The following is a 21,887-nucleotide window of genomic DNA, read 5'->3' as shown; positions in this document are numbered from 1 at the left end:
TATCTCTGTCATGCAGCAACCTATAAAAATCCTAACATTCCTAAATATTTAGAATACCTAATTAACTGAAGTGCACATGGCTATGTAATTTTGACATAAAAAAAGGTAAATTAGCACACAAAGGAAAAATATCCAACATTCAGTACTTCATTTCTTACAAATGCTGAGTCTTGAAATCCCTTAATTCATCTTAGAGGCACTGATTTACAACATGACTTCAGCTCACCTGTCCAGGTTCCCTTTAAAACCAAATCTTGGGCTTCAGAAGGAGAAATTTGATTTTGGGAATATTAATCTTGGTGCATATACTAGGCAGCTGATCCGAAGTTTCTCTGAAAAAACTATAATTACATTTCTAGTGAAGCCACCATACTGTCAGAAATCGCCAACCATAACATGCTATTTTTAAATCACTGGTTTAAGCCAATGGCTTAAACTATCCTTGAATCTATTGACCTCAACACTAAATTAAGCTCATGCTTCAAATAATGTACATCGCAGCAGTGGAGGAAAAACTGCAGATTTCTAGTTCACTGACATATGTAATATTAAACAAATATATATATATATATATATATATAAAATAGGCAAACCAATTTATTTTCATCTTTCCCTGAAAAACGGGTAGATACATATGGATCCACAGTGAGTGCGTGACCTCCCCACCAAAGGCCATTGCATATAACAGAACAGCCACAATTTGTTAAAAAAATAAACAAATCCCACACAAAAAAACCCAAAAAACCAACAAGTAACACTGAATATAAGCTTTCATTCCTGATCTTACATTTCAGGCAGAAGGGAATTTTTAAGTCCCAGCAGCTGGAAGCAACATGAAGAAAACCTGTGCTATGAAGTGCTTTTTTGAAGGCCCATGATAGGAGGATACTGAATAGCAGAAGTTCACAAAAAAACAGTTCAAAGAGATGTTTCCCAGCACATTTTTGATAGGGAACAGGCATTCCTATGTCACTGTGACACTCAGGCTGGCAGTGGGTTTTGCAACACAGATTTCTTTATTAGGATTAATGGCAGGCAGCAAGGACGGGTGTGTAACAGTTACCAGCCACCACACAAAAAAGGTAACAGGCCAACAGCTGAAATCCAGCAGATTCCAGGAGATGGCTCATTTAAACACTGCTGTCCATCACACTTCTTTTGTACTTTTGAGTCAGTGTTTTTACTGTCATGCTGAAACCCAGCAATGAAAAGCAATGTTGTTTTCAAGCTCTCCCAGTATCTGCAGATTTCCAGAGGCACCACCTCCCCTCCTTATCCCCCTTCCTGCACAGTCAGGAGAGTCCTTAGCTGAATTTGCAGACTGAAGGTATTTTACCCATCAGAATGAGCTGGCTAGATGACTAATACAATATTTCTCCATTGCTTTCACCTGAGCTGCCACAACAGTACAACTGAGTGCTTTATAGATTTCCAAACCAAATTCAAAACAGAAACTTGCTGCACTTAGAGAAGCCTGACTTGAAAGAGCTTGAACAAGAGGTACCATGGAATTGCGTCCAAGTACCACATAATCAGGACTGCCATTCCATCTCTGACATTGTCAAAGGCACTGCTGGAACCATTGTAGATGCTTTGGTTAAAAAAAACCCAACTTTTCAAATGAAATAAAACACATCTTTTTCCTGAAAAGTACTTGAAAAGAATAGCCATGCACCTTACCATCCACTCAGATATAATTATGTCCACTTTTTCCAAAGGCAGATCAACTTCCTCAATTCTTCCTTTGACTAATGTAATAATCTTTTCAAGTTTATTTAGTCTGCAAGTCAAAACATAAACAAATTAGTTTCTATTTTCAATTTATGCTGTCAAGAGAGATATACTGACATCTATATTTCACATTCTTCCCCTCACAAACTTTCTGGTTTAACTAATCAAGAAGCACTAGAATGTACTATCCCTCAGTTTTATTTCAGAGGGAACATTTCCAAGTAGCTAAAAATTGCAGCTGATTTAGTGCCAGGAGAAGATGGCAGGCAGTACATCTGTATACCTCCAACGTGCCATGAATGCAAATAGGCAAGCTTCAGAAACCAGGAAAACAGAAGACAATTTAAAACTGCTGGCAAGTTGCTTGTTTCCATTTCTCCTCTGACCTCCACAGCAATCAGAGCCTACTCACCACACCAGGACAGCAATGGAAATTAACTTCCTTACAAAGCTGTTTTGCATGACTCGGTTTTTTATTTAACCAAACCAGCTGCAAAGTCACTGAGAACAGAGCTTCCCTCTAAATCAGTCCTACAGTTATTGCAGAGTAAAGGCACCCTCCCCACTGTGATTTGGGCAAAAGCACCTGCAATGTTTAGTACCTGCAGTGATCAGGGATTAGCTCACATGCACGTCATGATACAACCATCCTGCGTAACAAGGGAGGGACAGGGACAGGACTACATGTTTTGGAACAAGAACTGCATGACAGTGAAATTAGTAAGTATTTAAATACCTAAAATGCACTTCTTTTCTTCTTGGCAAACCACATTAGTCTTTCTTGCACTTATCATTATTACCACGGCTGCTTTTACAGAGGGCAGGAAAGTATTCTCACCACAGAAATTTATCTTCCCACAGCAGTTCTTATCTCTGCCCCTTCCCTCCCTCTCCTGATATCTTACTCTTACATTCTGTCTGGCTTTCAATGCAGACCAGTAATGACATTAAAAATTCAATCTAAGAGACAATGGAAGAACGATCAGTATGAAGGGAGGGAAAGGGTAAGGTCAAAGGGCTCCTTGAACACTTGGGCTGTTGCAAAGACAAATTAAATCCTCTACACAATACAGTTTTCTGTTGGAGAATAGCAGTTCATTACTATTATTGTATTTAATGCTTTAAACAGAAGTAAAATCAGAAGTTCAAAGTGAAGAATGTTAAAGAGCTACCACCTACAACAATAATTTAAGCCAGGACTAAACACGATCTAAAGATAACTTTCTAAATGACCACATCCAAGGACATGATTTAAAACAACAGAGAGGAAAAGGATTAATTCACTACATACTTGTTTTCAATCATCATGTTTAAAAAAACGCAAACCAACCAATGCAGTTTACAGATTGTAGGAAAAACTGAGATGTTATTTAGAAAGTCGACTCCAACTTTCTAGTCTAGCTTAACAGCGATGAATGACAAAAATCAAGTAATTCACTGTGCTAGAAATTTTACAGGGACTATTCACAGCAAGAAAAAGAAAAGGCAATAATTTAAAGTAAGTTTATTTTTAAGGCTACTCAGGCTATGCATTCTGGTTCACTTACACACATGGGTTGCACTGTTTCCAGTAATTAGCATGCTAGAAATTATCCTGAATTCTGGGAAGGACAAAAGCATTGAGCACACACCTAAATCACAGGTGGAAGTGTGCCCCAACAGTCATTTTTTAAGCTACAGAGTTGTTTGGTGCTCCAATAAATGTTTGTTACTCCATTGCAACTTTGTCAGCTTTATTCCTTTAGGAAAAATAGCTTTAAACAGACAAATATAAATTGTTTTGATGTGAACTGCAGACTTTAATGTGAATTGCAGCTTTTATATCAGAAAGTACGTATAAATGTGCAGCCTTACTGATGACTTGCTGCATACTTCAAGTGGTAATTCATCACTCTTAAGAGTTTAAGAGTTTTGATTCATTGCTTTTCTTAGAGGCCTGCCCTTCTTCTCCTCAAAGAATAATACAAACTGATTGTTACTTTTACTCTTCCCTAAGTATAAATAACACTCAAAGGACTTTGTACACTTGTTGAAAGTTATAACAGCCCTAAATATGTAATCTTGTACATCAGATATAAAACACTATTTCACACTTGAAACCATTCTGAAGATGTCAGGAACTCAGGGGGAAAGTTCTCTTTAAGGAATAAGTTCTTGTGCCAGAAAAGTATTTTAGTCAAACATGCACTTTAGGCTTAACATGGTGCTTTTCCCAAGCAGATATTTGAGTAATTTTACAGCACCCAAGTGTGCAGTGCTGTACCACCAATGTGTGAGTGGTACCTAACAAATTCTGCACAGACAACATTACTTCTGTGCCACTTGAGCTTGCACAAAAAACCTGTCACTCCCAAATTCTTCAGTGTCTACCTGGATTTTATTTTCACAGTTGCTCTTACAACATCAGCCTAAATGAAAAAACATACAGGCTTCAGCTATCAACAGTGCACATGGACACACTCCTCCTACCTCATTCTAGGAAATCCTTTTTAAGTCTTCAGATGTCATTGCTTGATTTTTACATATGCTCAGCGTCCTAAATATTGTCCATAGGCAAATTAGTGACATGTGGAGTGGATAAATGAACGAGGAGATGGGTCTAGACCATGAGATTCAAGAGTTGAGAGGAGGAGTACAAAGCCTAACTGGTAGCCAGGTATCCCTCAGGTCTCAGAGCTAGTTCTGATACTAATGAACACCTTTAGAGACCTCACTGGACAAGATGCACCCTCAGCACTGCTGAATTAGGGGAGAGCAGTTCACAGGGTAGGCCTTTTATTTTCTGTAACACAGACAAATTATAGAAATTATTTTAAGTTCCTGTAAAGAAACAGAAAACTGACAACCACAACTTCTCCTACCTAATGATGTCCATGGCCTGATAGATGATTTCAGATTGGTCAACTCCAATCACTTTCTTGGCACCCGCTTTGGCAGCAAACATGGAGAGTATTCCAGTTCCACAGCCAACATCCAAAACCACCTGGAAGGAATAAATGAAAGCAAAACAATCTTATTTTCCTTGCTATGCTTTTTCTACAGTTCTTTCTACATCAGTGAGATACCATATTCCAACAAAGTCTCACTGTCACATGCTGAGATATCCAAGTGAAACTGCAGTTATAATTCCCACTCTACCACCTTTTCCAGGCAGATAGTGAAGCCCACTAATTCCAGCTGCAGGTTAACCCAGTCACATGGGAAACAAACAAGCAATTATGTGGGAAACTCCTAAAATGTTACATGAAGAAGAAAAAAAGGAAATTATAGACTGAGCAATTTTAATCACTGAATCACTAATAACTGAACTGAGAAAACATATTCTAGCTGCAGTTTTTAATTAAGTCTATTCAGAAAATTATTTAGGAATCCTCTGCCAGACATGGTCACACTGCCTCAAAACAGCTATGGTTCAAGATAACTAAATTTTAAAATGGTCACCAGCAGTTTTAACACCTGGAAATATTTTCTGCTTAGCACTATTTATAGTCAAAATAGAGTGAAAAAAAAAAAAAAAAATCCAGTTATTGTAAATGCAGGTGAACCCAGTGGGAAGAAATGATGACCTCTGACTCCAGTTCAGAAGGCTGAATTATTTCTTTATTATAACTATGCTAAAATACATTAATATACTATTTAAAGGAGATACTAAAACCAAAAACCTACTTTTCTATCATATCTAACTAACTACTCACAACTCGTGACCCTCTCTGGTGAGTCCAGCCCCAGGTGGTTGGATTGGCCATCAGGCTCAAACGATCCTCACCTGAATCCAATCAAGCAATCACCCCCCCAGGTAAACAATTTTCTAAACACATTCCACATGGGAAAAACAGGGAGCAGAAATAGAAATCGTTTTCTCTTTCTTCTCTCTATGCTCCTCTATGAAAAAAATCCTGAGAGAGAGAGAAGAATGTGGCTGCCACATCCAGTTAAAATGAAATTCCTAGAGTTTTCATGAAACGGTGAATTTCACCACTACACCTGGAAAAAGTATGCCATAAGATCCATGGAAATGCCTGGTTTTTTGTATATAACGTATCAGCTACTACAGGAAGACTGAAAGTTAAAAAATGTGAAGCAACTAAGAAAAGAGTACCAAATTTATGACTAAGTGGAGTTGAGCTGCCAGCAGTTCTAAGCTTCATAGATACTTTACCAAGTAGCACTTTCCCGTCCTTGGTATTGTAACAATGTTTCTTGAAACTGCTGGAAATTCTCAACAGCCAAAAACCTAATGAATGTGCCACAGCAGATTTTTAAGCTGAGTTCCAGGCTTGATGTTTTCACAGAAATACTGCGGCTGAAAGGCATCTCTGGAGATTCTGAAGTATATTTTATTGAATTGGCCAGATCATCAATGGCCTTATCGTTAGACTCATATCTGATATAGCTAAACTTTACTAATGGTGTTTAAAAACTCACAGCACTAAATCCAAAAATGTTCTGAAGCCTGGAAATCAAAGTTAGTTTTCTAAACACTATGATATGAGTAGAGCCACTCATATCATGTACAGCATTTAAGCATGAACAGAATCAGAACTGCAAAGAACTTACTTTCCCATACATAAGACTTAAAAATGAAAGTACAACATACAATACACATAAGTTAACAAGAACACTGAGTCAGAATTACCAGTCATAGCAAGAATTTATTAGAAAGGAAAGCTGATTTCACTGTCTCTTCTCCTCACAGCACAGAGTGCTGTAAAACCTGCACTCACAGCTTTCATTACATTAAACATTTTTGCAAAGGCATCAAATCCCTTACTAATCAATCCCATATTTGAGAACTGTAATCCCATTTCACAAAATATTTCAAAAAATACAAAAAATATGGCAATAATGCATCCTGCTGCTGATACACTTTCCAGCTTATCAGCTACTGATCACTCTTGCTTTGGCACAAGAAAACTTTGCATTTCACCTGACACAGAGCAACAAAACAAATACTGGAATGCTCTGTATCTTACGTCTGCCTGCCTTCCTTGTGTACAGTTCTATACATTCTGAAGATGGACACAGAACAATGATCCTGAAGCCAGCATGGACAAAACCAGCTGTTTATCCTTTGCTTGTTCTCTCAAGCAGTGTAAGGGAGTTGCTGCTGTGGTGGTCTGGGAAGCAGTGACTGAAGCATTGACTGCCACCTGTCTCTGCAGAGCCAGGTGGAAAAAGCCTGGAAACAGACTAAAAACCATCAGCATTATGATCTTTCACAGCAGCTTGTGTAGAGGGGAGTTGTGGATAGAGTTACTTATCCTACCTGCAAATCTTTTGCAGGTATGTTTCGAAAGGAGTCAACTCTACATCCCAGAAATTAAGTGAGAGCAGGTTATGGCCACAGAAATCCCTAAACTGAATCTGCTGGAGACAGGAATAGAAAATAAAAATCAATATTCTTGCAGCTGCTGAAATCTCACACCCTCCAACATCACCTAACATTTCACCTATGGTAGTTAACAAAATCACTAAGCCATGACAGCTGGAAGTCACAGCCAGAAATAAACCACTGTGAAAGAATCATCTTGATGTACAGTTGCATGAAAGAGAGCAATCACCACAAATTGGAAAAAAATCAAAACAGACACCACTTTGGACAGCTGCCCTGGTCACTTAAAAACCCAGATGGAACTCATCTAGCCTTAGGCAGGGGATGGGATGGAAAAGAGGCACTGGAGGGAAAATATACAAGCTGGAATATGTGTGAGGAAGGGCAAGACAAGCAGAGTGATCATCAATTAGCCTAAGGACAAGGATCTACAGCCCACACATTCTTGCAGCGATCACATATGGCCTCTCACCAAAGACCTGGAGCAGCTGGACCAGTGATTTCACTACACCACAACACCCTGCAGCTTCACATCCTCCTCTGCAGCCTAAGCAAAACTGATATCCTACTTTCAGTGATATCCTCCTTTTTTAAACTCAGAAAAACAGGAGGCCAGAGACTTTCACCAATTAAATTCATTTAATCAATAAACTCTTAGTAGGACAATAGTTTAAAAGCTGATTTTATTCCCTGAATTATGGCACTGATGCTTGCCTCAGATTTCAGTCTAACAACAAAAACTAAGCATGGCAACAGCACTTTACTAAATTATTTTTCCACCCAAAAATACTGTCATTGTAAAATGGACCACACTTCCTTTTACTGAGTACAGCCACCTTCCTAACTCCTGCCAGGTAATCTGAATTGTCCCATTCTCATCTCAAATACATTTGACAGGTTGCAAATAAAGGCAGCAAGTAGGATTTGTTCAAGTTTTAATAATTTATTTTGAAAGCTGAGACAGATCAAAATGGATGAATAAAATATGCAAAATAAACAAACCTAGATACTGTTATCATCTATCACCATGCAATCACACCTCTTTAGTGTCCTAAAGGTTAATGAGTATAAAAATACAGCTCTTTGAACAAGCTCCTCCCAAACTACCTCACAATAGTCCATTCAGAAAAAAACAAAAAGCTTTAGTATGTATTTTCCAGGGAGGAATACTGTAAGGGAGATCTAGGAAATGCACTATCAGACTTTTTCTCAATCTTTTTTAAATTGTTATTAAATTTAAGGGAAAACAGACTTTGGAATTTTCACTCATTAGTATGGTCCTGAGAGCATTATACAATACACTAGGTTAAGCAAAGTATCCTACACAGCTCCTTCAGCAGAAGTCCGTAACAGATGTCACTTCAAAGCCAGATTTCTGCAGAAAACTCCCATTTATTCTCCATAACAATATACCAAGAGAAAGCCACATCATTTGGCCAGACACACAAGTTAAGCAGGACACTGGTCACATGGGTTGGGGATACTGGGAACTCAAAGCAACCTAGATTCTGTCTTCCAGCTCAACCTCAACACACCATGATGGGTCTGGATACATCATGAATTTGAGGTAACCTTGATCAAAAAACTGCTGCAAAAACCAGTTCAGAAATCGATTTGTAAATGTTGTAATACCTGAGCTTTTCTTCAGAGAAGTGGAATGCTTTTACAACAGGGTAAGCACACACACTGCCTAAGCTGGTTCCTGAGCATGGGTATCTACTCCTGGGGCTGAAGCAACATTGACTCTTAACAGTTACTCCATGTTTTGTTTTAAATGTTCCCAGCGTGTCCATAGAGCACAGGAGACACGCTATCCATCATGAAAAATTACTGTGCCACAAGGCCTCACATTTTGCGTGACTTCAGACCACTCCTAACCTGTGAAAACCTGCAGTTATCAATTTTAGGGGCATCTGAGAAACTCAGTTTCTCTCAGGAAAGTTTTCTTTCCTTTATTGATATTTCTGCTTTGTTAGATGAGCTGCCCACCTACGCAGTCACCTGGTGGCATAATTCTACAACACTTTTGCTTGTTCTCTCAGTGTAATCGAAGAGTTTAGAAATGTTTACAGAAACAGGCTTGTGACATGAATTAAGGCAAAAAAGGGAACAAAACTATTTATTTTTTTTTTTTTGCTATAGTTGCCAATTGAAAACTGAGGTATAAGACATACAAGGAATAGGCACTATCAAACACTGAAATACTTTCTGTCAGACAGAACTGCATCTCTCTCATCTATCCTACAAGGAAAGGCTCAGAGGACTGGGATTGTTCAGCCTGGAAAAGAGAAGGCTAATTGTTGCTTTCCAGTACCTGAAAAGAGCCTAAAAGAAAGATGAAGAGAGACTCTCTACAAGGGCGTGGAGTGACAGAACAAGGGGGAATGGATTTAAGTGAAAGAGAGTAAGTTTAGATAGGATACTAGAAAATATTCTTCCCTGTGAAGGTGGTGAGGCCCCAGCACAGGCTGCCCAGAGAAGGTGTGAATGCCCCATCCCTGAAAAAAACCATTCAAGGCCAGGTTGGATGGGGCTCTGAGCAACCTGGTCTAGTGGAAGGTGTTCCTGCCCAGGGCAGAAGGATTGGAACTGCATGATCCTGCAGGCCCCTTCCAACCCAAGCCATCCTATGGTTTTATAAGCCCAAAACACAACAAACTCATTAGAAATAGCCACCAGAAATACAAAAGATAAGAGGATTATTACTGTACAGGGGTCATAACCACTGTAAGATCCTATCAGTGAAATCCCTCCTCACTGCAAATGAAGTACTAGCTCACAGTTGCAAGCCCTTTAATAATAACCACCCAGTCTGGAGACACAAAACAGCACTAATTCAAAAAAATCAGTTCCACATGAATTCTTTCCCAGCTCTAATTACAAAGGGCTTCCAGGACGTTTTCACTCTATCGGGCGTACATAGAAATTCACTTAATCCTGGTAAAGAGCCCTCAGAGAGATTCCACCTAATATCCTCGACAAGAGAGGCTCAACTTCATCCCGCCAAGATAATTAATGAGCTCCCCGCCACGGCACACAGCACAATGACAATAGAGATCACCACTGCTCTTATCAGCACACTGCACCCTCCAGCAGCTCAGCAGCTCTCACCACCTAATAAAGCCAGAGCGCATTAGATCAAATCCTGGCACTGCGACCCTCCATTCCCACAACTAGAGAGGAGCTCATCTGCAGGTTTGCTACCATTTGAGACAAAATAAACCACAGAAATCACTGGATCTTCTGAGCAGTTGTACCCACCTTGTCCTTGAAGATATGTGGGTTTTGATAGATGAAGTCACGATAGCTCTCTGTACGGACTTTATCCTAGCAGTCAAAGAACAAAGAGGGTTCACTTTTTCTATTTAGGTACAGCATAAAATTCAAAAATGCTGAACAATTTGCTTTTCAACTTGGCCTACAGATGCTTTGCACTTACTGTACTTACATGGGGCACTGCAATCATGATACTTCTGTGTGATAATATTGCAGAATTTACTGCAGCAAATGAAGCCAGTTGCCTCAGCCGGAGGAAAAATAAGGAACTATTTTATGGTTTCCTGATTCTGCCTTTTCTTTTGAATGTTTCAAAGATCTTAATACCTGTTCATCACTAACGAGGAACAGCAGTAACAGTGACAATATGACACTAACTTAAATAGAAAATTGTGAAAATTTGAATCACAAGCTCAAAAACTATTTTGTATCATTTTGTTCTCTGACACACCAGTGACAGGGGGATTTCTGTAAAAACAAAGTTACACATCAAACTAACTTGGTTTTATTTCTGAACAAGCTGCAGATTTGCAATTCTGATGACAAGCTACTAGTTAAAGCTGTACAGCCCATTTGATGAAAGTCCAACGCAGTAAATAAGTTTGACTGAAATACAACAGGGCCAGAGAAGCTGGAATATTTTCAAACCTAGAACAAAACATATATAGTATCTTAGTATAAAAAAACCCACAGCATAGCTCAGTTTATCAGCAAGGTAATCTATTAAAACATTGATTCTCTTAACACGCATCAGCAGGTACACAAATTGACAGCCAAGTATAGGTTTTGGAGTTGCTGTCGCAGTTCAAGTGTTACAGGCAAATTAAAAAAAAAAATCAGCAATTTTTTGTCTAGTGCAAAAAATGCTGAAGTATAAAATCCCAGTACTTTTATCAAATCTAGGGGATTTTTCTACTACAGCAAGTTAAGAATTTCTAGAAACAGAGAAACAAATTTTCTACAGCGAGAAAGAACAAAGTCTATTTTAATAAAAGAACAAGATCAAAAACAGTGATGTGAACATCTTTATGATAATAAAAATTTAGGAGACAAAAGATTGTTTTGAGGCTTGAAAAATCTGAAAATCCAGCTCTCTGTGTAAAAATACTATCACACACACAACCCAAAGAAGCAGCTGGGGTTTATTTTAGAAAAGTCTGCTTTAAAATCCTGCATAATTAACATTAATAATAGAACCATAACCCTTTAAAACCGTATTGGTTTGCTATGATGTTCAGTGCAACTATTTTTAGTACTTCACCTCTACTGCAGTATATAATAGGATTTGCTGGGAGGACCAAAAAAGTTTAAAAATAAATAATCAATTGAGAAAGCAGCCAGCTGGAAAGCTTTCAGCCTTGCATCCTGCCCCTCACATGACTTCAGCACTGCTCCAACTCAAAGCAGCTGTAGTCACAGCCAAGCACTTCGGGTCCCTATTCACCAATCCCCTTCTCCCCCTCAACTATTCCATGTAATGCTTTCCTGGTTTAGGTAAAACGGTAAAAAAAATTATTAAGATGATAACCAAGATATTCTCAAGCAAAAAGGCAGAGCAAGGGAAACACAGTGACTCAGCAAGCGTGAAGTAACAATATTCTTGCTCCATCTCTGAAGTATTTTCAGAAAAAAATCCCAAATTGAAACTCTGTCTTACCACTACCAGGCTTAAGGACAAAATAGGTTTCAAGACTGAACAGTTTCAGAAATGGGTTTACAATTCAGGCAGCAAGACTCCTTTCTTAAAAATCTTCATGTAGTAAGCCACTATATTTATGTAAATAAGGTAAACAGGAAAAAAAATAAAGTGAATGCCTAGCATAAAGAAAAAATTTCAGTGTGCACGAAATAAAAGCAATCCTTTTTCCATGTTTTGGAAAGTCAAAAGTCTTACTAAAAGCATTCTGACAAACATACCCTTACATCACTAAAATACAATTTTGTACCAATCTCCTTGTGCAGATATGCAGATTTATTGTAAACTTTCCTTGCCAACAGAAAGGCTTCCTCATCCTATAGCCTACGTTATCTGGAATCACAGCTTTATACAGCTGCAAAACCAAACACCTATCATTTTTATTTATCTTCAAGTTACGTTTCAGTTGTATTTCTACAGATGATATATTTCAGAAAACATTCTTCTGCTTCTGCAGCTATCTCTGTGCTTCTGTAAAATCTCCTCTCCTTAATAAAAACCTCACAGTCACACTATTCTTAACACATATTCTTGTGTATTTCTGCATTGGGGCCACTAAATTATTTACAAAGCTGAAAGCTTTATATGCCAGCTGCAGGCACAAAGTCACTTCACAACTCTGTATTCTGCCTCGACTTCAGACAGGAATTTTTATTTATTTATGCCTTAAAATGATAAAACTGCTTATAACTCTCACAACTATGACATTTTCTCTGAAAGGAAGCATTAAGACATTTTAATTTACAAGCTAATTTTAAGCTGTTGGGCTTTGTGCTTGTTTTATCTTATTTTAAAGTTAAAAGGGCATACATAGGTTTGCCTTTGAGAAGTTTTAAGCATAATTTTTTTTTTTTTAATCTTTAGCAGATGAAAGGAACTGCTCCAGCATGTGACAGACTGTGACAGTTCAATGTCATTTTATCAACAGACTGAACCGTGCACAAGTAACATTTTATGTTTACCCAGTGCAAGAGAAAACCACAATATTTGAGAAATGGTCTTGCCTAACAAATTTCAATTATAAGGAAAATGTAAAACTAAAGAAAAATGTTCACTGTCTGTACTATGTTTTATCCTTCATGTTTTGAACAAGCAGGGAAAAGCTGCTTTTGGCAAGGTAGGGCTGTGGCACAGGTATTGTACTATCAAGCATAACTGTAAATGATTTTCTGTTCCTAATGCTTCCCATAAACAGAACTTACACAAAGGAAATAAAACTGGAAAATGATCTCTTAGCCGAAGTACCACCAGAAAACCTCTCCTGGACAGAAAGGGTTAAAAATGCAGCTGCTCTGCAGTATATTTATGGGCACACAGCCCACTTCATTCCATCTCTCCTCTTCAGTCCTAAGAAGATGCAGTGGTGATGATTCTCTGACCTTTAGCATCTCCTCGTGTATCCCATAATGCCCATAGGAGCTGAAGTAAACGCCATCCTCGTCCTCCTGAAGGTCTGCAATGGCGCTGGATGACGAGCTGCTCCTGACATCTGTGCTCATCACAAAATCCTGAGCAAATTGTCTGTAATCAATTTGAAATATACCCTTGAGACGTGTTTATGGGACCATGAAAAGGAGGCTGGGCAGGGGGGAGAAAGGGCTTGGGAGAAGGAAGGAATCCAGGCAGCCCAGGGGCTGGGCAACAATGGGAGCAGCTTTAGGTGTGCACATCCTCCCTCTGCAGGCTCCTCGGGGCTGCTGCAGCGCTGGACTCCCTCCAGCACCCTCTGGCAAGCCCAGCTTTCTGCTTACAGCAACCAACTATCAGCAGTGAAATACTGGGGGATAGTTTCTATTTTTAAGGCAGAATTATCTATTTTGCACTTGCTGGTGTAAAAGCCAGCAATGCAGCGTCAAGGTGTTTCAGGCTGCGTAACGCAGACACAGACTCAACACAAAGAGCACAAAAACTGCAGCCCACACCACACTGGGTGACTACTGAAAGAGAGAAGGAAGCAATTTAAAACTGAGGCATTTGGTTAAAAAGAAAAAAGAGTTTAAAATGCAATTAATTACTTAAATTTTATGCTGCTTGTTCTCCCTCCTCCCTGGTCTTGCATTCCTTCAACACATAAAGAAAGGCTGAGAGAATTGGGATTGCTCTGCCTGGAGAAAAGAAGCCTCCAGAGTGAACCCACTGTTCTCCTTAGTTCCTAAAAGGGCTACAAGAAATATGGACAGGGACTTTGGACAAGGACAAATGGCTTTTAAATTCAAAGACAGTAGGTTTAGACTGAATATTAGGATGAAGTTTTTTACGGTGAGGGCAGTGAGTCCCTGGGCACAGATTGCCCAGAGAAGCTGTGGATGCCCCATCCCTGGATGTCCAAGGCCAGGCTCGATGGGGCTCTGCAGCCCAGGAGGTATTCCTGCCCACGGCAGGGTGTTTGGAACTGGATGAGCTTTGAGGTCCCCTTCCACTCAACCATTCTGTGATTCCACGTTCTCATTTCTCAAAGCAGGTTTGATGACAAAATACATAAATCAAGGGGTTTTTAACAAAAACACTATTAGACATTAACAAGCAGATCATACTACGCCCACAAAGAAGTGAAAAAGCAAACATACTTCAGCCAGACAATATTCCTCCAAGGCCTACAATCCAACAGCAACAAAAGCTGCATCCTAGACCATTCCAAAGTCTCTGACACTCACCTTTAATAGTGATCATACCTTCTTAAATGGGAGCGTCACATATAGAAACTGTAGGGAACAATCTCATTACCAATACCCTCCTCATAGAGCAACAAAACAAAAATACTATTTTCACTCCTGGCATTTCAAATACTTCCCTGCTCAGTTAGTTTGTATGGGGAAGAGAATATGGCAAGGGATTTTGTACTGAAACTTTGTCCGTTTCAGAAACTTCCTGTATTTGTTTACACAGAAACAGTCTGGATTGTATTTTTAATATTGCTCTTTACCACAGTACTTTGCATTTTCTTTACTTTTATACAAATATCTACATGATACAATTTTAAATTTTCATAAAATGGATTATTTGACATACAATTAAGTATAATTAGCACTGTGTGAGATTTAAATTTTTTAATTCAAAATTATTTAAGCCTATAGTTCCTCTAATGTATGCATGCAACAGAAGCACCAAAGAAATTCCAAGGACAGAGCTGTCCTGCTGGCTTCTTAATCAAGAAAAAAGATAAGTAAAAACAAAAGCCATCACCTCTAAAGAGGTAACACATTAAAAATCTCAGCATATACAAGCTGCGCTTTTAAATCTCTAAGTTACATCTAACACTACAAGTGATCTGATTTATAGAAATGTTATTGTCCTTATTTCACAGAGGTCTACCTGAAAGGGAGCAGATGATATTATGTGGAATAACCTCCAGCACAAACCACTGAACTACAGCATTTAGACTACTGCAATGCAACTGACTCATGTGTCCATAATTTAAAACTGTGCTGCTTCATCAGATTTGCATCTGGCTATTTTTGCTGCCAGTCAACCCTTGCTGAATTGAAGAGGTTGCATTGAAAAAGAAAAATTAAAGGCTCCCTCTTACAAGAGCAGATAACTTGATATACTAACTTCAAAATAAAAAAAATCTGTAACCCTCACTGAAGTTTAGAGAGTTCAAAAGGAATTGATACTGATAACCTGTGAGGGTTTTTTCGTTCTAAATGAAAATTAATAGAACATAAAGAAGGCAAAAAGACACACAGAAAATACCCCATGTTTTTGAAGCACAATGACAATGACAAATTTCTTTCATTCTTGCTGTTTATGATCAATTAAAGCATAATGGACACCGAGATATCAGAAAAGCACTGTGTGCTGTAAAGTACAATTTACAAAATTCAAACTCACCTGAAGACAAAACTGATAATCTTTGATATAAATAACTGTTCACAGCTGAGAGGATTTGAATACATTAATATATTTTGGTGTACTTAGCTACCTGTAGCTCCAAGTGTGTACTGTCAAAATGTACAACAAACACTCAAATGTATTTTACAACATAAGGGATTTTGCTGATTAACTTCTCACACAAAAGAACATTAATTATTTTTCCAAGTCTCTTAAATATAATTTTAGTTCCTCAGTGCCCAGTCAGTGTGATCTCAAAATATCATGCTTGTAGGGGATTTAAATGAAGTTTATATTTCTGTCTTATCCATGTTATCTGTCTTATCTCTGGGTTATCCATGAGCACCATCAATCTGTATGCAGACCTCATCCTACAGGGATGTCCTGACTGTATATTCTTACTAACCTCATCTGATACCAAAAAGAAAAGTAGCTGAAAAAACCTGATTTATTAATTTCACTGAAAGTTTCTCCAAACTGTAAATGAACTCTACTAAAAACTACTGTTTGAAGCCAACTCTGAACATCTCTGGAGCCCTGTATTCAATTTGCCAGTCTCTCTCTTCTCTAGTGTGTGAATCCTCAGTGTTTAAATTCTTATCTACAGAACTAACAGAAAGGTGTCTCAAAAACAAAGAGGAGTCTGAAGGAAAATACCCGTTTCTTGAGTGATGCACTGGCTTAACTCTCCTAAGCATACTTTGTTCTTCCAATCTGTGCAGGTTTTGTGCAGCTTTTACTAACCATCTACAAGACATTTACTAACCATCTACAACAGACAAGTCAGACCTACAGTCCCACCCCAAGGTCTATTTCATAGTTACATTCTATTACTTCCTTCAATTTCATTTTATCTTTGAACATGAACATCTCATCTAAAATACATCAAATAAAAATAGCCCAAAACTTCAGTTCAGACACTTACTTCATTTTCTGAAGATCATCTTGTGCTCTAGCCAAGGCTGCTTCTGCGGCTCTGGCTCTCTGTTCCGCATTTTTTAATTGCTCAAGGAGCACCATGGTATCGCTTAAACCATTAGAAGGCAAAACTTTTACAGGTTCACAAAGATCTTCTATGTCTAACGAAACAGGGAGGAAAAAGAATACTTACCAATCATGTTTACGATTTGCAGCATATCTGTTTATCTGTTTGCAGCAGATCATAAACACTTCATGTTATTTCTGTCTCTGGATGCTTTGTACAAGCTGGCTGTTTTACAAAAGGCACGACTGAATTTGACAGGGCTAACTACAAAACACAAGCCCAGGCAGAAGAAGCAAATATGGTAGAAGCAGAGTCTAAGTTAAGGCAAATAAATCCAGAATTTGGGCTTCCTTAAATACCAGTGTTTCATTAATTCTAGAAGAGATATTTGGTTTAGATATAATTAAATTAGATATAATTAGTATGCGGACCTTATCAGACACATAAATTGAGTAACAGTGACAATCTTCACATGTCACAAACTCCAGCAATATCACATTTACCCCACAAAGCAGGAGTCTTACTGAAGCAGTTATTTACCAAACTGAAGCAGGAGATCATCTTCCAGTTCTGGTTTCAGATATTCCTCTTCTTCCCAAGGTAGTGGGCTGCTGAGAGAACTCAAATAGGCTCCAGTTGGTTTCTACACAGAAAAAGAACATGTGCACAGAATTTCTTTGAAAACACTAGCCCTTCAATTACATTCAAGAAAACAAGTCAAAGATGTGTTCTTTCACACAGTAAAATATGCAGAGTATTATTGAAGGAGCTTTGTAGCAAAGGCTGGGAAAGCCAGGCAGCTCCAGGATCAAGGATTCTGTGCAAGCAATAATGCACAGCACACTGACAGATCTTGAAGGATACTTGCAGGATTGCACTGCTCTCAGGAACCAAGTTCACTCAGGTGTTTAGCTAATCAATAAATCCAAGATACTAATCCTGTCAGGTGTTCTTACATGAACAGTGCTGTAGGAAGAGAATTCAGAAACACTGTATTGTCTCTCCTGTTTGCATCCAGTTAATACTTGGTTAAGAAAAGAGAAGTCAGTTTTTGCCTTTCTGTGTTTACTTTATACAGTCATGCATTAAATAACTACTTGAGGATTTAAGATTTGAAGACGGAAGTAAAAACTACTCAGGAAGATAAGATGGTATTGGGTTTTAACCTAAACTTTTAGGGAGTAATGAAGGAACAAAGTCACAAGACACACAAAATAATGAAGGCCTATCTTAAAACTGTAGATTCCCATTAGCTTCCCTGACTCAGGTATCAGTTTAGTAGAGTTTTAAGTTCTGTAACTTAAGGGATCATCTGTTGTTGTCCTTACTAAGTAGGGGCCCGGCCAGCTCACACCCTCAGGAAAGGCTTTTACAACAACACACATGCAAGGACTGAGAAACTTCAGTTCTTGAGAAGTGAACTCATTTTTGAAGTGAGACAGCAGAGTCAGAGGCCGAGAAAACCCAAACAAGATGATACTACACAGCATGCAGGCTTTATGCAAATCTCAACAACCCCTTCTGAAAACAAACTGTCACATTAATTAAATATATTTACACTTAGAACAGCCTCATATCTAGATAAACAGATCAACAGCTACTTTAATTCCCATCTTTTTTTTTTTTTTCCTAAAACTTCAATACAAAATCTCACACAATTATTAGAGATGGGCAGACTGAAAGCACAGCGCTATTCTCCAGAGTGAGAACACAGAAGCAGTATGTGGCACACCTACCTTTAATCTGACAAAGTTTATTAGTTTAATGTATCCATAAAAATCAAGTCCTGAGTGGAGGGGAAAAAAAAAAAGGGAGAGCATTTGTATTACAGAAAAGACCACACGTTTTACAGTTAAGTGAATACTAATTACCTGTTCAATTGGTAATTGTTTCAAACTTCCCCTTGGGTGTACATCACTATCTAGAGCACTCTTCCTATCTTAAGTTTGCCATCTATGTTTTTCTTCTCTTTAGGACTAACCCAGGAAATCTTCACCCTCAGGGCAAATACATTTGCCACAAACTAAGAATGGACCACGTCCAAATGGGAACTATGGACAGGGATTTCATTCATTTGGCAAGCAAGTACATCAGGAGAGCCATTCTTTTCTCCTACACTCTCCTGGCTGACATTTTAGGCTGCTGTGCTCCCCTGTTCATATTCTTAGCTTTCTGCTTAGAAGAATGTAAACTGATGCTACTCATCAAGAATACCTACCAATATTGATTTAAAATTGCCACCTTGGCAATAGTAGTACTAGTTTAACTGTATTCTCTCCCCAGGAGCAAAAAGATAAACCCCAAATACTTTTTCTTGGATTTTAGACAGAAAACAGACCAGCCTAGATATTACAATATATAATATATAATGACAACTTCAAGTGAGAGCCAACCTTAAACTTGACTAAAAAGAATTTAACAGACATGGGAGGGGGTAAACCTTCCTGTGATCATCTGAAGGACACAAGGCACGGGGCTCTGCTAAATGCTGAGCCCAAAACCAGCATCACTGGTCAGGCAAGCGCTCCCAGCAGATCAGATCAGATCAATTCTGTAGTGTCTGGTTCAGGTCAATCAAGTAGGCAGTGAGGAATCAGCACAAGCCAGCAAAGATCAACCTCACTTTTGTCACTGGTTTGAGAGCTGTACTGGTAGAAAAAGCACACAGGAAGCATGCTTTTTATACATAAAGAAAGTGTATAAGCATTTTTCTACAATAGCACATCTTACTCAATCTTGGAAGCTTCAGCTGCAAACCAGGCTATCAGTTAGAAACAAATTAATATTTGCAACTTATTTTAAATGAGATAATCATACACAAAAGGAAATGACACATCATGAAAAAAACTTACCATGTTTCTGGATCACATCACGAACATCAAACTGATGCTCTGTTTTGCAGTGGGAGAACACGGCTTCAGCAGAACTAAACAACCTGTAAATAACAAACTATTAAATATGCAATATTGACACATTAAGTTCTAACTTATGAGTGCTATATGCTCTGTTCTAACTTACTGGGCAAGTCAGAACCCATTTCCTGCCTTTGAGAAAGGATGACCAGGCTCACATGCCTCACAAAGCTTTTACCTTGTTTGTCAAACATTTTGAAATAAAAGCCAACGAACACAAAAAATTTTGTTTGACAAAACCGCAGATCCTGCTAACTTCCAAACACCGACAGCAAAGCCTGCGTTAAACCCGAGACCTAAAAACCACACCGACACAAGGTGGGTGGGGCAGTTTGATCGGCTGCATCGAAATAAAAACTTTCATCTCGGTATTGGCGATGGGGAAAAGATGAAAAAGAAAAGAAGAACGTCCACGCTGCTTCAGCACGAGGGAGGGGGGGTTACCACATTATTCCCTCCTTCGGTTTGAATCTAACACACCGTGGGCTGCACAGAGGCCGTGTATGCCATCAACAAGCAGCACAGCGAGGTTACAAAGCAGGGATTGATACCCCATCTCCCTCCCGCGGGCCCCGTCCCCCTCACCTGTCGCAGAAGAGGCAGCGGGTCTGCTGGGCCACGGCGGCACCTTCCTCCTCCTCCTCCTCTTCCTCGTCGTCCCAGGCGCCCTCGCCGTCGGACAGCTCGGGCATCTCCCCCTGAGGCTCCATGTCCGGCATGTCACGCTCCGTGTCCCGCATCTCCCCCTCACGCTCCATGTCCCGCCGCCGCCCCGCGCGCGCCGCTTCCGGCGGCGGGGCCGGAGCGGGGCCGCGCGCGCCCCCTGGCGCAGCCTCCGGCCGCCGCCGCGCTGAGGGGCCGGGCCGGCGCCATCTTGTGGGAGTGAGGGACGCAGGGACAGAGGGACACCGGGACAGAGAGAGAGGGACACCGGGACAGAGAGAGAGAGGGACAGCGGGACAGAGAGAGAGAGGGACAGCGGGACAGAAGGACACCGGGACAGCGGGACAGAGGGACACCGGGACAGAGGGACCCCGGGACCATCCCTCGGCCATCTCCCCTCACGGGAGGGCGCCCCGCGTTCCAGCGCAGAGCAGGGATCCCCGCCCGGCTGGTGGTGCCTCGCACTGCCGTGGGAGGGTTAGAGGGAGCAGCAGGCGCTTTTAAATGTCGGTTTTTAAATAAGGTTTAGTGACTGACAGACCCGCGGAGTCACGAAGCGATGAGGTTGGGGAATCCTCTGAGGTCATCGAGTCCCACCTGTGAGCAAGCACCGCCCTGTTGGGACAGAGTGAAAATTTAACAGGGTAGAAATCCGTATGAATTTAGGTGAAATGTGCCGCTTTAAGCTTACTAAATATGCTGTTTAGTCTAGTGACTACAGGCCTAGCAAAACTACCCCAACTGAGGAAAAAGAATGCAAGTTTCCACACTAAAAGATAAGAGATAAGAAAGACTCCTCAGACCTTAAAGCAGACAGGACAGAGTAACCCAAGAGTTCTTTCTGTACTTTCTAACAAAAACTAAGTACAAGCATTACTAGCTGTAAGTATAATGTGACATCAGCAAAATGAATATGCATTAACCTATTGTGAAATTCTATGCATATAGAAATTAGTAAAGGTAATACAAAAGGATTAAGAGTTCTCAAAAGTACACGTCCATCAAAAGGCAATAAGCCCCAACATGCGTCCACAGCGCTGTAAATAAACATACCGTTCCCTACAAATCTTTATTAAAATTATAGAATTTGATTTTTCATCCGCATTTCACTGTCATCTAGACTGCCCGCAAAACTCGGGTTCATTGCCCACTGTGCAGCAAGCCAATAAAGCACACCCCAGAGATGTCAACTGTGAAAAACGCCAATCACTTGTTTCTAGAATTTTTAAAAGTTTAATAATAATGATAACATGGTTATAATAATAGTAATACAATTAAAGTAATACAAATTTAGTGTTAGAACAATTACAAGACAATAAAAAAGCAAAGAATTACAGATGTCCGGATGTTTTTGGGCACTAAGCTGCCAAAAACATGTTTTGTGAACAAAGGAATAACCCTTAAAAACCATACACTGTTGCATATTCATACATACTTCATGGTTATGCATACATTTCTATT

General features: G+C 39.5%; 1 protein-coding gene across 3 annotated transcripts in view; it reads right to left on the bottom strand.

The window, feature by feature from the left end:
• The window catches only part of PRMT3 (protein arginine methyltransferase 3), a 56,565-nt gene extending 35,984 nt beyond the window's left edge, over positions 1–20,581 (bottom strand). The window contains exons 1-9 of one of the 3 annotated variants that reach the window (XM_072929491.1): positions 20,349–20,581; positions 19,704–19,786; positions 18,588–18,637; positions 17,392–17,494; positions 16,792–16,945; positions 13,415–13,556; positions 10,325–10,390; positions 4,593–4,714; positions 1,681–1,780 (exon numbers count right to left, since the gene is read on the bottom strand). In XM_072929491.1, the coding sequence (XP_072785592.1) occupies positions 1,681–1,780; positions 4,593–4,714; positions 10,325–10,390; positions 13,415–13,556; positions 16,792–16,945; positions 17,392–17,494; positions 18,588–18,637; positions 19,704–19,786; positions 20,349–20,521 (993 nt within the window). In that variant the 5' untranslated portion in view covers positions 20,522–20,581. Of the gene's footprint in view, positions 1–1,680; positions 1,781–4,592; positions 4,715–10,324; positions 10,391–13,414; positions 13,557–16,791; positions 16,946–17,391; positions 17,495–18,587; positions 18,638–19,703; positions 19,787–20,348 lie in introns of those variants that run through there. The other 2 variants (XM_002187322.6, XM_072929492.1) reach the window with 2 other exon arrangements.
• Positions 20,582–21,887: the final 1,306 nt, after the last annotated feature.

The sequence above is a fragment of the Taeniopygia guttata genome, chromosome 5, assembly GCF_048771995.1.
Source record: "Taeniopygia guttata chromosome 5, bTaeGut7.mat, whole genome shotgun sequence".
Taxonomy (NCBI): domain Eukaryota; kingdom Metazoa; phylum Chordata; class Aves; order Passeriformes; family Estrildidae; genus Taeniopygia; species Taeniopygia guttata.
Note: the sequence above shows the minus strand (reverse complement) of the source record. Positions and strands in the feature narration are given on the sequence as shown.